The 17348-nt window shown below is 37.7% G+C and overlaps 1 protein-coding gene across 3 annotated transcripts in view; it reads right to left on the bottom strand.

The window, feature by feature from the left end:
- BICC1 (BicC family RNA binding protein 1) overlaps nt 1–17348 on the bottom strand; it is a 279797-nt gene that overhangs the window by 123423 nt on the left and 139026 nt on the right. For all 3 annotated transcript variants that reach the window (XM_046027901.1, XM_046027903.1, XM_046027902.1), the window contains exon 3: nt 6499–6568. In XM_046027901.1, the coding sequence (XP_045883857.1) occupies nt 6499–6568 (70 nt within the window). The remainder of the gene's footprint in view (nt 1–6498; nt 6569–17348) is intronic.

The raw sequence follows: 17348 nt of genomic DNA, 5'->3' as shown, positions 1-17348 counted from the left end.
TTAAGTTAATTGAAAATCTTAAAAAAAAAAACAGGTAGATACATTTACTTATTTCAGGCTTAGAGGACAACTGAACAACTAAAACCCTCTTCTTCTGCGGCCCTGGTAGAGGAGAAAGGGGAGAGACTGGAAGGAGCAGCTAGCCTGCAGCAATTATTAGATGAACAAGTCAGTCAACCCTTTGGGGCTTCAGAAGGGAAGAGAGGGGAACCGGCCGGATATCAAGAAATCAACGCAAGCTCAGGTCCTTAGTTGTGCTAGTGTATCACTAGCATAAATAAACACAGCATAAATCACCTCACTGGTAGGACTGTGTGTATGCATGTGTGTCTGTGTGTGTGAGAGTACACATGGTATTCAGAAAGGTTCTCAAATTTGCATTTGCATGTTTGGCACTATCTATAAATGACGTCATTCATGTAGAAAGAGATGCACTGACCAGTCATATGTCTAAAATACACACTAAGTTTATAAGCTTTTTATTAACTATACTGCGAACTTTAGGAACTAGAAATATCCCAGGCCTCCAACCTCTTCTAAGAAATCCTGCTTAGACCATGTTCTCTCTAACCAAAGTAACTACTAGTACACTGCATACAAGCTATCAAGTCTTTGACTGAACGCCTACTCTTGGCTCCCAATTAGCATTCATCAACTGATGGTCAATATATACAAATATGTTAAATACAAAATCTTTCTCCCCAGCAGTAAGACAATGGCTCCTGAGCAGCTCAAAGAAAACCGCTTTCAAAGACTGAAAAGCAGAAAAGCAAGCAAACACATTCTGAGATTATTTTCCTTCTAAATCCATCTTAGAAGTTGTTTAGTCTAATGACAAATCAAAAGGTCTCTTCCTACGTAAACAGTACATGAAGATATCAAATACAAAGTTAAAATTCAGAAGGCATTTTTAAAATATGTATACAGTTACAGTTTCATGGTTTTCTTAACTCTTTAAATCTAACTCCCCCTGAAAAAGGAGGTGTTATCTACGAGAGTAAGGATATGCTAAATTTAGCCTACTTTCAAATCAGTGTAATTCCCAAGGGCTGAAGCATTATAAAACTGATTCTTATCAGTAGTGACTGTAATCAGCTGTATGTGGCTATGGCCACGGAAGGGACGCTACATCTGAGAACACCCTGGAATAAGGAAAGAGGTTCAGAAAGGTACTATCTCACCCAGGGGGATCTGGGGCTCTGAAAAGAGACCCGAGTTTGTCTGGGGTCTACTACTTACTAAATGTAAAACCCTGGGCAAGTTATTCTACTTCAGGTGGCTTTGTTTGTTTACCTATAAACTGAAAATATCACCATGCAACTCATAGGTTGCTCTGATCATTAAGTAAGATTATGTATGTAATATATTTAGCATAGTGTGTGGCCCCAGCTGGGTCTCAACAAACAGTGGTATTCAGAAATACTGGCGATCTGTCAATTATGTAACCAAACACTAATTAAAGCAGCCACAACAACTGTAGCTGGAAGAGGCTGCATCTTGTGAAGTTTCCCTTACAAGCTTACCAGAGAAGGCAGAGAGCTTCCCTCATTCAGGCATCCCATGAACAACAAAGATGAGGTCATTTCCCTTACGTTTCCTTCCACTACTCAGAACCACTGAAAGGAGCTTTAGCCACATTGGTGTCAGTCACAAATCATGTCTTACATCCATTCACTTAAAAGGTCTCCAGGAAAGGCATCATTAGTATTTTTCATAATAGTAAATGCCACTCCTGTGTGAATGCCATGATTTTAAATCTCTCTGCTACACAACACAACTTAGTGGTTGACATCTCCATCTGTATCAGGGTTTTCACTAGAACCATGATTGAGTTGAGCTGAGGTACTGGAAAATCTGCAGATATTTACTGGGTGCCAACCACGAACTGGTTACAATGCTAATGACAGAGGGATGAACCAAATGCGTGTACTCTTCACCCTTTGGGGAACTGATGGCCTAGAAAAGTGTTCTCCAACCTGTCTTTGCCACTCATTTTACACCATGATCTAGTCATATTTATATGTTTATATATCCATGTAAATACTGACATATGACATAAAACAATACTCTTTTACACTCTAATGTTTTCTTTTCTAATCTAGTTGTATTTTTACATATTGTTTATGACCACTGAAATAATTTTTGAGACACTAATAGATCACAACTCACCCCTGGAAACACTGTAACACAGCTTACCATGCCATGCCTCTTCTCTGCCCTCTGCCCTTTGAACAACACTGTGTTAAAGGCCTCAACCAGTTCAACATGAATACTCAACGAAACTGTAAGCACACTTGACAAAACATTTTCCTCTAAAAAAAAAAAAAAGTGAACAGCCTACAGTTTTTCTCGAGCTAAGATTTCCTATTAGATATCACTTGATATCTGGATGCAATGCAGATGGAATGCAACCAAAAATAGTAAAACCTCATTTTAATGATCCTTTTCCTTATTCCAGGAGGGAGAAAATAGCCAAACTTGGTGCCCAACTCCCTCCAAACCAGGATACATCAAGCAGTTCAGCCACAACTTTCATTCCTGATCATTCCGGGACATCCTGAATTGTCATAAAAGAAACACTTGCAGAGAACAGTTTCTATCACTTAAATTCTGTAAGACAACTCTTTCCCAGAACAAAAGCCAATAAAGCTTCATCAATGCTGACCACATTTATTTGGAATTTGGCATAAAAACTTTAAACAATTTTCACTCACATTTACAACCTTGCCAGTTTAAGAAGAAGGAGACTGATGAGCAAATTAAGGGCAAAAAGAAGACTGTAAGAAAAATGTTTACTGTATTTAAGAGAACAACCTCATCTAGTATCACATGCAGCATAATCATACCAGTGTGATAAATTCTCACTACAAAACACTTTTATCTATTTGTTAAGGCAGGTCTGGCAGGACTTCTATTTAGCAAAACAGTCAAACTTGTTCAAAATGCTATCTGTAATTTAATGAAGCTGCATTTACTTTAAAATAGGCTGTAATTCAGAATAGCATATTCAAAATTTTAATGAGTGCCTAAAGTTACTCTGTTAGTAAGGCTTTAAAGTGTTAAACATCTTAATCCTTAAGGACAGTCTTCATGGACATATACCTCTGATTCTTCTATTTAAGGCAGAATATTCTAGCATTCTGAATCTAAAAGTTGGAAAGAGTTTTATTTACTTCCATACAAAATAAATATGTATTATACACAAGAAATACTAAATATTGCTTTATTTTCTTAATCATTAGGATAACCCTAGAGTTGCCTACTTACTCATCCATTATATTGAATCTTAAATTCTCAGTTCTGGCTCTAATGAGAATTCAACCTTCCAGTAATTTCAAATACTTGTAAATTCTAAAAAATTCTACAGTCCCTGAGTTTTATATGACAAAACAGGCTCCTTGCCAAACTGCCATGCTTACTAAATGGAAATGTTTCTATTACATTTTTTCACTGTGTTCCCTGCGGCTAAAAGGAATGGAGGAAGAGTAAAAAAGGAGGAGAAAGGGAAAAAAGGGGTGGAGAGAGGGACAATTACCAGGTGGCTTTCTACCCAAAATTATATTTCACACAGGCACAGAACAACAGTTATCACTCTAAGCTTACTCATGCTAACTGACTGCAATGATGACAGAAACTTAAAATTAATGAATCCATGAAAGTGCAGTTTTCAGAAACCAAGATTGGCATTATCCAGGAGAAGGGGCTGTTGAAGGACTTGTGCCTATTTTTCAATAGTAATCATCATCCACTGCCATGAACACATGGTCTCCTCAGTAACTAAGTCATGATATTTCCATGTCAGATGGTGAAATTTTTGTTTCTGCAATTCAGCCTAACCATAAAAGCCACGAGAGGAACTTGTTAAATATACACTTCCCAGTCCCACTGCAAACCAACTGAATCAGAATCTCCAGGAAAGAACCGGATTTTTCCAAGTGATTCCAAATCCGGGTCACTTTCTGCCTTTGTGAGGGGCAGCACCTTACCAGGACTCCAACCAATGAGGCCACACAGCCACTCTGATAAAGGGTTGATGGCTTAAAAAACAAAGCACAGGACTAAATTCCGATAGGGCAAAGAGGGGTCAGACTGGTAACAGTAGCTATGAAAAATGTCTGTCTTGGCTTACATATTCAACCAATAGGATCAAAGTCTAGAGAGTAAAATACAACACAAGCCTGTGCCTATACTGAACCACTAGCATCGTCTGGGGATTACCTGTATATTCCAAATCTTCATATCACCGTGAAATTTAGAGTTTAATAACCATCCAAACATGGCACAAATCCCCAGACACATTTATATTCTTGGGTCTCTTGAGTAATACTAGTTTAGAATGAAGAAGGTTTAAAATAAAGATTAACAACTGTTTTCCATACAACATTTAGAGGCAGGTATCCACATCAAATCAAAGAATTACCTTCTGAAGGTTCCCCTGCCATTTTCATTTTAGTTTTACTTATTACAAATGATAATCAAACCAACCTCATCTCTGAATTTATCCATTTTAAAAGTAATATAGGAATACATATATCAGGGATGTTAGCCAAGAACTGATTCAGCAGCTGTGTGTTTAAGTAATAAGAGCAACTCAAATAAATTCTGAACCGTAAATTTCTCTGAGGAAAACTTTTGACTTTTTTCTCCCTTCCTTGAGCTCAGTCTCTCTCTTTTGGCACATTCTGCTCATCATATAATACTGTATACATTCATAGCACTTCATAAATAATAGAAAAATAAAATGAGGTCTGTAGACATAGGCCTGGAGGGATCAATTCTTAGGCACAATTCCAAAGGTTAACTTTAACCAAGGGGAAATTTTGTTAAATTCCCCCAAAATGCACTGCTAAAATACTTCTATTTTCAAAGCAAAATGTGTAATCAAAATGTGGACTAGTTGGTCATTGTGAATGGGGTATGTATTTCAATGACCGGAAACTAATCTAAAACATTAACCTCATCTATTTATCTCCATATTATCTAAAAATCTCTAAAGTTATAACCACATTTTGAAAAAAAATTAATCAATTCCCAGTTCTCATGATAGTGGGTGGGGGGAACCTAGCATGGGTAGTGCAAGAGAATAAGCCATCCAAAATTATCTAGAATCATTTTAATATTCATGTTTCCTTGGAGGCTGATCAAATTACATTTTTATTAGGATAGTAATGAAGTTCATTTCATTCTTTAAGTAAAAATACCTGACAATAGGGAAAAAGAATACAATTTATATTCAAGTTTCAATTTACTCATGTAGTAGGCCAGGGATTTTTAAATGGCCACAAACAACCAAATATGTAGATAACCCACCAATAAGTAATTTCTTCTTCAGCATAATGAATATAAAACATCTCAAGACACTGAAGATTGAGACTATATCCCACAGCACTTGGCAAATGGAAGGCATGTAGGAAGTTATGGGATCACACCTGGAAATTCACCATGTCTTCTTATGACTATTTAGCACACAGGGTTTCCCTTTCTTGCCACCACAACAGAAATGAGAAAGTAATAAGAGCAGTGTTTGTAGGAACCTCAATACACTGAAGTCCAGTTAGTCCTCACAACAACTATAAAATAACTTTCATCCCATGTGATGAGTAACTAATAAAATGAGATTAAAAGAAGGAAATCTGAACTAAAATAAGAGAAAGAGAAATCTTTCAATGTTTAGTATCATTTAGCAATAAAAGTCATAGGGAGAAGGGAAAGTAAATATGAAACTGAATAGCAACAGCAAAAAAGCTGGACCACAAAAGATAATGTTCAGCTTGCACAATCTTTGTTTTTGAATTATTTGATAGTATCTCCCATCAGCTCCTAATGACTACATGTATCTTTTAATGAAGTATATACAACAAAGTTTGTTGAGACTAAGGTTATACTTTGAAAAAATATCCATAAATATATTTACTGGAAGGTCACTTGAAAATACTATGTAATCTGGGGGGAAAAATAAATAATGGTGCCTGTACTTCCATTCTTGACTATCCATCCATTGGGTGGTGTGTTCTAGGATAAAGCAGAAGAAAGGCCATGCAAGGGAAACACTCAGCCTGAAAGAAAAATGTACTGGGTTCACCAGTTAGACATATGAAGAGAAGAAGCATGCATGAAAGGAAACCTAAGGTTTCTAACATATAAGAAGAAGAAAAAAATAGCTATTAAATTCGTGTGGTACAAAACAAGAAGTTTATGTGTTGAAAACATGCTGTTACATTCAGAAGTCACCATGACTCATGGCCATTGAATGAAAGAACATCACTGAAATCGTAATTTGCTATGGTATCTTCCATAATAACATTTCCATTACAATAAAATACTTAATGTTTTTTTGGCTGTTGAATAAAAGGCATCATTCTTAATTATGATAAACTTTCCAAAACACTGCTATTTCACAAATATTTGGGGACAGACATGATAAGAATAAAGGCAAACTTCCACTAATTCCAGTCCTCATTATCAAAGCCACCAATTTCTCCATCTCTCATGATTTACCTTTCTTGGATTTGGCTCCGATCTTCAGTTTTGATGGCCAAGCAATCTGTGTATTTGTTTCCTCCATGATCTGTTAACAAAAATTAAGAGAGAAAAATATTGATTCAATTAGGAACTTGTATTTACAGATAAGATTCTTCTAAAAGAATTATTTTCAAGTCTTTAGTCTCATGCTGATAAAATGACCTCATTTTAAAACAACGCAAAAAAAAACTTGCTGAAAAAAGAGATTCATTTTTATAAGCCTTTAGTCTATTAGAAATATTCAAGTATATTTTGTTACTCCCAGTGTTCCTCTCCGTTATGCTTCAGAGTTTTTAACATAGAGACAACAAGACCAAAAGTACATGAACAAGTAATTGACCCCACTTGACGCCAGAACTGTCAGAGATGCCTGTGCTGAATAAAATTCCCCAAGACCATTGCCAACAGATTGCAACACACCAAACATAATCCTTGTAACACAAAACTACATGGGTTAGGCCACACTAAATGAAGACTTTTTTTTTTTCTGGGAAAAAAATTAATAACTTGCTTTGGGCACATTTGTATTTCATTAAAACTGATGAAAAACCTCTAAACACGACATCATGTCGCAAGGCTGCATTCCCGTCATCCTTTGCCTGGTGCGAAATGGCATCCTTGCCACAATTCTTTTCTGCTTCCATGAGACTAACACAGGCCGGGGCGACCAGGACCCAAATGTGTGAAGGTATAAGAAGGAGTAAGGGAAACAACCACCACAGAGTAAAAGCGGTAGATGGTAAATAAGAAAGAGTAACCAAAAACTGTTCACCCTTTTTCCTTCTCTACTTTTATCACGTGAGTAAGACTATATTAATGTTTACTTTGTACCATGAGTACAGAATTCGTCAAAGAAACTGACAGGGCAAACAACTAAACAAATTTATAGGCAAACAAAACCAGTACACATTAATCACTTCAGTTAGAGTAGGATAGTTTATACTTTTATTTTTTTTAAGATTTTATTTACTTATTTGTCAGAGAAGGAGGGAGAGAGAGAGAGAGAGCACAAGCAGGGAAAGCAGCAGGCAGTGAGAGAAGCAGGCTCCCTGCTGACCAAGGAGCTTGATGCTGGCCTCAATCTCAGGACCCTGGGATCATGACCTGAGATGAAGGCAGACGCTTCACCAACTAAGCCACCCAAGTGCCCCAATATGTTTTTAAATATGGATTTAGAGTTAACTAAACAAATTAAAGGTGAAGACAACTAAGCACGGTGCAATTAACAAAAAGTACCTTTATCCCTTCAGTATTGGCTATGTACTGCGTATAAGGCTACACAGTTAAAATATTAGCATGCACCTTACTTTACATAATCCCCCTTTTCATAGCATAAAAGAACTTCCAGCAGATGTTTCAAACTGGAAGCCCACAGATGCATTTTGTCTACCCATCATAATATTTTTAAAACATGAGCCAACATTTTTTTTTAATATTTTATTTATTTAACAGAGAGAAATCACAACTAGGCAGAGAGGCAGGCAGAGAGAGAGGAGGAAGCAGGCTCCCTGCGGAGCAGAGAGCCTGACGCGGGGCTCGATCCCAGGACCCTGAGATCATGACCCGAGCCAAAGGCAGTGACTTAATCCACTGAGCCACCCAGGCGCCCCGAGCCAACATTTTTAACTCTGAGAATTTCACATAGAAATTAAGATTTCTGGTTCTTTGGAAAACTTGACAGATTTAGCACTTGAAGCCCACATTCCCACATGGCAACACTTGGCTGGCACTGAGGACTGGATGCCCAGGAGGCTCTCGGCTGCCCTCCAACCCCCACTGGGTCTCTTACATGGAGGTCAAGAGCCACTTGCCATTATCATCACATCTGTATCATTCACTTGCCATATCTCATGCTGTTTGGACTTTTATTTTTCTCAGAGAAATATTTCTCTACACCTGTGTATCTATTAAAGACTGAAAAACCCAAGTGAGATCACACTGTCCTCACTAAGTGAAGGTACTGGCCTGGCCCTGAAAGTAGATGAACTTGTTCAGCCCAGCCCTGTAAGACCTAGCCCCTCTTCTTTTCCTACCATCCATGCTGCCCTTGTTGGTTGTCTCCACCATTAAATTTTTAGCTCTAAATCCATATTTAAAAATAAAATAAATATTACCATCTTCAGCTTACTCTTCTCCCCAGGAACATGCACAGCAGGTTTCCCTGTAGGGCCTCTGTGTCTAGACTCACTCGTCCAGCTGCCACAGCCCCTTCTACTCCTGCATGACCCAACCCAAATTTTTCCCATCTCACCGTGCTGAAATTCCCAATCTGAAATTCTCCTGTTTTCTGTGTTTACTTGTTTATAATCTGTCTCTGCAAAATAAAAATAAGTTCTCCACCATACACATAGCAAGCACAGGACACATGTGGGTAAATGAGTTTTCATGCTTATGAAGTAGACCTGTTTATTCCTCACACAGCTAGAAAGCAGCAGAATGGAGATAAAAACACCAGACCGCTTGCAAAGAACGTACTTTTAAAAACCAGACTGCTTATAAAGACCGAACCATACGGAACATAGGGCCTCTTTTTAAAACATGTATATACAAATTTGAAAATATGCTTTAAGATTTGTGCACAACAAATGGCTTTAACATCTTACAAGGATTTATCAAGAGCATACCTAGGTACCACAAGTTCCAGGATCCATAACTATGAATAAGATACAATTCCTGGTGTCCACAAGCTTACAGTCCAGTCAGGGACACATGCAAAAAAGCCAACTGCTGACAGTGGACTGGGTGGCTGCACAGGACCTGCTCACAAAGATGGCTCACAGCCACCATTTTGAAAGTTCAGGTTAAGGGAGATGGTTAGGAAAGATTTTCTAAAATACAATCTACAAAATCACTCAAGTCTTGAAAGGCGAGTAAAAGTAAATTTATGAATAAGTTCAATAGTCTTTGAATGAGGGCAGGAAGCCCCAATTAGGGGGGACTTTTCATTGGTCACATTTTATCACTTACAGTTTCAAGCACTATATATATATATATATACATACACATCTTCAAAGTGACTAAAAATTGATTCAGAATTTTCCTCGAAGAGATAAAATGAGAAAATGAGATCTTACTATAATTCTGTTAGTGGGGAAGCAGTAAGAAAATAATCTATATACTTTTCTTTTCCTGAGTTAAATAATTTGGCCATTTAATCCAGTAAATTATTTTGGGTGTCATAATTATACTACTGTAAAAGAGAAGCTTGCTTGACAACATATGGTGGTAAGACCTAACTTTCTAAAATCTTAATCATCTGCAGAACTTCCTAGGAATCACCCTGTATATATGTTTGATCTCTTCTTATTAAACAACAATAGATGCTCCATGACAGAAAATAGTATGTAGGAGAAAATATCCTCATAGTATATAATAGCCATCAAGTCAAAATGCTATTTCACACACACCTTCTCTAAGCCTCCCATCAGTCCAGGATCTCCATTGGGCAGTGAAGTGGTGAGACTCAGAAATGCTCACTTTCAACCTACCTAACATTGACACTATCTGAGTGGGAAGGGAGACTTGACTATGCCAAGCTGAGTATCCTTAACTCTAAAACCAGAGTTTTACCTTCTGTATCACATGATCTCCAAAGTTCTATAAGTTACAAGAAATATCAACATAAATTTAAAGAAAACGAATTACTAGTTACTGGAATCTGGCACCCATAGCTGACATTCTCTCTCTGATTAGAAAAAAGTGACTCCACTGAATATACTCTGTGGCCAGTCAATGCCAACCACACAGGTCATTCACTAGGCTACAATCTCCATACAGAGCTCCGAGTGGATGCCTTCTCAGATATCTCTTTATTTGTTCATCATTGTATGTAATCTTGTCATTAAGAGTAGGCGGCTCCAGAGGAGTCAAGTACCGGTTCTGTTACTTTTTAGCTATCGTGATGGGTAAATTACTTTTATAGTCTTTTATCCTCTGTATAATTAATTATAGTACCCACTCATAGAATTGCTGTGAGGTTTTGATAAGAAAACATGTGGAAAACTCCAAACACAGAACATGACCCACAGTGATTATTAGATAATATTGACCCTTATGTTAATTACATATTAATCACTTTTGTTCAGTCACTGGTTCTAGAAACTAGAGATACAACAATAAGTAAGATTTTGCTTCCCTCCAGGAGCTCATGGTCTAACAAGGAAAAGGACAGGTTGACCCACCACTGTGTACTGTGTGTTAAGTTTCATAATGGGGCAGGGCAATATGAGTGTATGGAGGGAATCCTAGCCCAGTCATGGGTAGTCAAGGAAATTCCCATTAATGTTGTGAGCTAAAGGAAGAGAAACAGCTAGATGGAGAAAAGGTAGAGAATGTGTCCCAGATCAAAGTAGAATACATGTAGAAAGGTCTAGAAGGAGGGAGGGAGGTACTTCAGAGGGTCTGAGGGTGAGTCAGTATGGCTGAGGTGCTTCAAACCTCACTTCACACATCAAGGACAACAAATGAGCCTCACGTCCTCTCCACCTGCCTACGCATCTGCACATGGACATGTTCATAGAGTCTTGAAAACATGACACAAACCAAAGCCATCCAGTACCTGTGCTTGGCTATCATTCACTACAAATCCATTTTGAAAGCTAGAAGAGTTAACTATAAATAGGAAGAGGTCATACTTTACTTACTTTTAGGAAGTCCAAATTCCCCTTAAGAAGTTTTTTGGTTTTTTTTTTGTTTTTTTTTTTTATTTGACAGAGAGAGAGAGATACTGTAAATAGGCAGAGAGGCAGGCAGAGAGAGAGGGGGAAGCAGGTTCCCTGTTGAGCAGAGAGCCTGATACGGGACTCAATCCCAGGACCCTGAGATCATGACCTGGGCCGAAAGCAGAGGCTTAACCCACTGAGCCACTTAGGTGCCCCTTCCCTTAGGAAGTTCTTAATGAAGCTTTTCAAACCATCACCTCCAATAACTCCAAGTCAGTTCCTACAGCATAGACACTGCACACTAATAGTTGGGTTTAGCCTCAACCAGTTATGGACTAGTAGAGTGTGAAGCAGTCCTATGATCAGGAGGAAGAGGAAGTATAGTTCTCTGTTGGAAGTATGGGTGGACGGTCCAGGAACCCTAGGACTAAAGTTGGATTACTGGAAAAGGGGCTGAAGAATAAGCCCTGGTAGAAGTGGGATGAGGATATAAATCATAGGGTGCAGAAACAGAAATGAGGGCCCTAAGCAAGTAAGAAGCTCTGTATGCAGCAAACTATTTTTTAAAAAGATGTCCTAATTGGTCGTCAAGACCAATAGAGAGGTAAATCAAGGTAAATAGGGGAGCTGGAAAAGGTGAGATCCAGAAGCTGTGGCTGAAATCAAAGAAGCCACAAAACCTCTGAGAAGAAAATGACACTCATGTCTTAAAAAAAAAAAAAAAAAAATCTGAAGTGAGTTCCAACTAGGCTTTAAAAAAAAAAAATCTTATTATAGACCTGTTTCTACCTTAACAAAACCAAAGCCCAAAGAACAAACTACTAATTTTGAATAATTTCCTATGAACATTAAATCATACCTTAAATATTTTAAATACGTATTTTAACTCATTATTCTGGATTATTCATTAATAAAGCAGCTAAAGGAAGTCAGAGATAAAGCTGGGATTTCTCCCAGAGGACAAAAAGAAAAAAAAAAAAAAGGCTAGAAAGCTTACATATAGTTTTAAAAAGATGCCCCAGGGCTTTCAGACAACCCTGACCTAAGCGCTTACTTTTCTTTTCAAAGAGGCCATGTCTTTGAGTTGAACAAGAGCTTAGGTGTAGACACAAATGCTATAAAAGTCACTGAGCAACTGAGCAGACTGGGTTGTTGACATAACAAGTTCCTGTGACATCTAAAAGATCAGGACATTGACAGAGGAGCTAATCACGGGCAAACCGTAACAGAAGCTGCTGGCGATCTTTTAGAATCTTCACAAAATCCAGACGGGTCTTAAAAAAAATCTTAAGTACTGAAGTGATGTTTTTTAAAAATTACAGAAATGGGACCACTAAAGCACTCAATTTTTAGGATCTCATAATGGATGAAAACACTGACACCTTTTCAAAAGGATATTATACATTTTCCACAATCCAATTAATTCCTACAAGGAAATCACTTTCCAGAAACCCATGTTATGCTCCAATTCTTAAGCAAGCCAGGATACTGTCCAAATGTTCAATTTGCATTCAAGGAATAATTCAATTAAGTGGCTAACTCTGACCAGCCCCTCTGCAAAACATAAGATGTGTGAAATTTGAACTGAAAGCTGGGAAACTTGCTGAAAATGGCTAGTGCTTCCTTGCAGAGCAAAGAAGCCATGTATCACAGTGTCATTTAGGTAAAGGAGTGCCTTGGTGTACAAACCACAAAATCTCCAAGAAGAAAATGACTATCTTCTGTCTCAGGGAGAAAAATCCTAAAGTGAGTGCCAATTAGTTTTTGTTTTTGTTTCTTTAATATCATTGTCCTGGTTTCTACCCTCACAGAAATCAAAGTTCAATTGTTTCAAATGATTCAACTTAAATATTTTAAAGACTTGTTCTAACTCATTCTGGATGCTATATGTTTATGCCATTTCAAATAGGTCAGTTTCAACTTATGGACATCTTCACTGTTGAGAGAGAGTCTTCTCAATTCTACCAATTTCTGCTACATTTCTTTAATTCTTTTATTGTAAGCAGCAATTCTCTGTCATGGGGAGAGGAGATTTGGGAGGCATTCATCTAAAGATAAAAGTATTTGAAAAATAACTTATTTGAAGTTTCCATTGTCAGACTTGTTATAATCACTACTTACAAGGGATTAATAATGGAAATGTAACTTAATTCTTATGCTAATCTCAGATCTGATGAACGGAAAATACTTACAGTAACAAAAGTATTTGAGCCAAGAATATCAATTTTGAAACATATGAAGCAATTAAAATTGTTTATATCAGAAAGAATATGTGTTTTTGTAGTTCAGGTTTGAAAGTTACTTTTTCCCTACGAAAATCTGACGAAGGGCACCTGGGTGGCTCAGTGGGTTAAAGTCTCTGTCTTCGGCTCAGGTCATGATTTCAGGGTCCTAGGATCGAGCCCTGCTTCAGGTTCTCTGTTCAGCAGGGAGCCTGCTTCTCCCCCTCTCTCTCTGTTTGCCTCTCTGCCTACTTGTGATCTCTCTCTCTCTGTCAAATAAATAAATAAAATCTTAAAAAAAATTTGATGAAGATAGCATGCTGTGGATATTTAACAGCTTAGGCAGTTAATTAGTCATCTTAACTTTCCTACTCAAAACAGGGCATAATGTACCCTAATCAAAGAATAATAGCACTGCTTTTTTAATATTAAAAAGATACCTAATAAACATGGAATTATATGTTCCTGTTTTGGTTTTAGTTTCTATTGGGAGTAAGGGAGGGAGAGATGGCAAGGGAGAATAAGGTTTACATGGGCTGGAATTTGGAATTTAATTGGAAAAAAGTTCTATCAGCTATAGAAAAAAATTCTATCACAGATTTACAAGGAATCATTTAAATAACTTTACTTAACCAAAATAACTTGTTGAAATTAGAACAAAATAAACAAGTAAAATCCAATAAAATTCTACATATAGTTTTATCCACGATAAAAAATAATTTCTACTTATATTCCCCAGTGTTCAAATGATAAATGTTTTTCCATCTCCAGCAAATTCCAGATTCGTCCACCATGTGGAAAGAGAATATATCTACCAATGTTCACTATACTGCAGATTTTGCAAGTTTTCAGCAATTATAGGATAATATCTTACAGATGATGGAAACCTTTGCCAAACCAACAATTCTACTAACGTGCTTATTTCACCAAATTCTTCAATCCAGACATAAAGTTAAAAATCCACAGGTAAGTAAACAGTATCTCAGATCAACCAACGACAAGTCTATTTGTGCTGACTCTACTTGAAATATTTATTCTTCGACCAGGAAAAGAACGCTGAACACTCTAACTTGACATTTATACTCTAAACTATTGAAAATTCATCATTCAAAATGGCTACCAGCTGGGAGCCATCTGCAGCCTGCTTCACATACACACACACAAAACCCCAGCTCATTTGTGCTCTATTTTCCTTATATCGATAGAGAAATAAAGTCTATCCTCATGGAGAGGGCTGTTTAAAGTTACTTCATGTACTAATGGACGGTGAGTCAATTTGCTACATTTCATCACGAAGGGAGCTACGTGAGAAAAGAGCGAACTAGAAAACCCTGAAAAGTAGTGATGGGAAAGCAGTGAACTTTTCACACGAGGGGGTGTCTAAAAATTGAGGATGTTTATTTTGCTGAGACATTAGAAGGCTCTGTTGTATTTCATTTTAAATCCAAGAAATGCATCTCACTGATTCAGTTACTCGTCATCTCCAGAACCATTCCTCACATTTGTCTAATATTCATATACATTTCCCGTGTATTCCACGCCATAATCTTGTAAATCAGATATGTGAAACCTATTTGGCAGATGAAGAAATGAGAAACCAAAGAAGTTAAGTGGCAGATAAGTATGTGGCAAAGTCTGGCTAAAATCGAAGTCCTGTGACTCTGGCAAGAGCAATTTCTGACCCACTTGGCTTATGAAGTAAGCAGAAAGCACCATATACTTATAAGGAGGTCATCTGAAAGCTTACTAGCAGCCCAACAGCTGCCCCTCAACACTCTGATTCATTCATGACAGAGTAACCAGGGATGGCCCCAGAATGGTTCAATCAAGGGAAGGACCACCACCCCCATGCGACAGAGAGAATGTCAGAAGCATTTGGTTGTCACAGTGACACAACAGAGAGCCACACTGGCCAGGGTTACAGATGTTGAACTTTCAACAAAGGGCAGAACAAACCCACTCAAGATGGCCATAGAGACCAGTCCTGGCTTTGCACAGTCCCAAGATGCACAAATTTTAGTTACCCAGCTTAGGTAAACAACACCAATCCCCCAACGAGACAAGTTTACATTCCAGTTACCAAAGTAGATTAATTGTGAGTAGTTGCATCAAATACACATTCCACTGCCAGCTCTTCAGTATACAAATCACTACATATATAACATGCATCCTGATCAGTGACGAATCGCATAGTTTCTTTCGAAGTGTGTTGGGGATTACTCACTGCACATCTGTAAATACCTCATGCACAGAGAGCAAAGTAAGGAGTTATACTGACTTCTTATCTCCCAGGGTCAAAAACAAGTGACATTTTACAAAAATGGATAATCAAAAGTGGAGACTGGCCAACCAAGATAAAAGTACAGTGAAACTTGAGTCAGACGTCAGGCGTACCAGATCTACAGGGGACGACAGGAATGTTGACACTGGCGTTGCTGCAGGGGCCAGGATATGCAGCCAGAGGAGACTGAGTGAAGACACACTCAGGGACATAAATGATGAAAGCGACTATGACAAGGAGGAGCTGATGCCAGCAAAAAACTTCACATTAAAGAAACTCTGGGAGATATCCCACACCTTGAAAGTACAAAGGATGACATGTTGCAATCTGATCAAGACTTATGATCGCAACAATTCACTGAGCCAGAGAAAAAATGCTCCCTCCATATCACAAACTATACAATAAAAAAGCCATGGTTCCAACTATTCAAGGTTTTTTACAAAGAAACGGACACATTAATTCTTAATATTTCTAACATTAAAATACAGTGCATTAAATATTAGCTTTAATATCTTTTTTCATTTTCCTATACATTTATCACTGACAGGGAAATCTTTAATGTTTTCACAAAAATTTTTAGAATTTTCACAGCATTCAATTTTCCCATTGATTGAAAACACTTTGCAGTTTCAGCTTGCATGGTCACTTTTATGGTCCCACACTGCTGTGTAAGGTGAGGACTACCTGTTATGCCCCCATTGAGAATCATTCATAAAGGGTATCAAACTGTTCTACACTACAGACACTATTTATCTCAAAAAGTTCAGCGAACTCCTACATACTGACCAAAACTTAGTTAAGATGTGCCCCCACTACGAAAACTCTCCCAACCCTCCCAGGTAGAAGTCACCTCTCTCCCCTCCTCCATTGTGGCAACATTTTAGTGCTTATTTCTTTGCTCATTTTACCACTCCCACCAAAGAGGAGTTTGGCCAACAAACTATATCTTGTTCATTTTTAAACATTTGAATTTAGCACTTAGGATCTAAGAAGCATCGTCCAAGTAATTAACAGTGATAAAGTAGTTAGACAAAGGGGACAGAAGAGGCAACAATTACAAAGGACTTTACAATTATTCAGCACTTAGTGAATCCAGCACAGCCGCTCCATCTACACAGTCTCCTTTAAGCTCATTCAAAAAAATGGTATCCTTGTGGAATCTGCTTATCAGAATAAATGAACTGAGTGAATATTCCTTAAATGAAAGTAAATTCTAAATCACTGACAGAATTTTTCTCCCAAGGTACATGTGCCTAATAATGGAGAAGCTCTCCGTATAGTGAGGGGCAAGTTAGGCCAAGTATGGGCTTGGACCGCGGGATGCCTGTGTTCTGTCACTTCCATTCTAGCCTACATCTGGCACCGCTCAGGGGCCCACACTTGCCCATTTTAAAAAAGATGAGCTAGATTTTTGTGTTAAATCTTCTAATTTCTAAATGTTACCTATTTCAATTATGTAAAAAATACTGTGGGTGAAAGAAAGCATGGACCCCACCTTTAAGCTGTGCTCCAAACCAAAGAGAATTTTCACAGGGTATGGGAGGTTATTTGTGATGACCTATAGTGTTAGTGAAGAGCCAGTTTCTTGGTTCCCCTGGGACATAGGATATATGATTCTTTTTTTTTTTTTTTTTTCCCTTTTTATTTATTTATTTTTTTTTC

This window comes from Meles meles, chromosome 13, assembly GCF_922984935.1.
Source record: "Meles meles chromosome 13, mMelMel3.1 paternal haplotype, whole genome shotgun sequence".
NCBI lineage: Eukaryota > Metazoa > Chordata > Mammalia > Carnivora > Mustelidae > Meles > Meles meles.
This window is presented reverse-complemented; position numbering and strand designations above follow the sequence as displayed.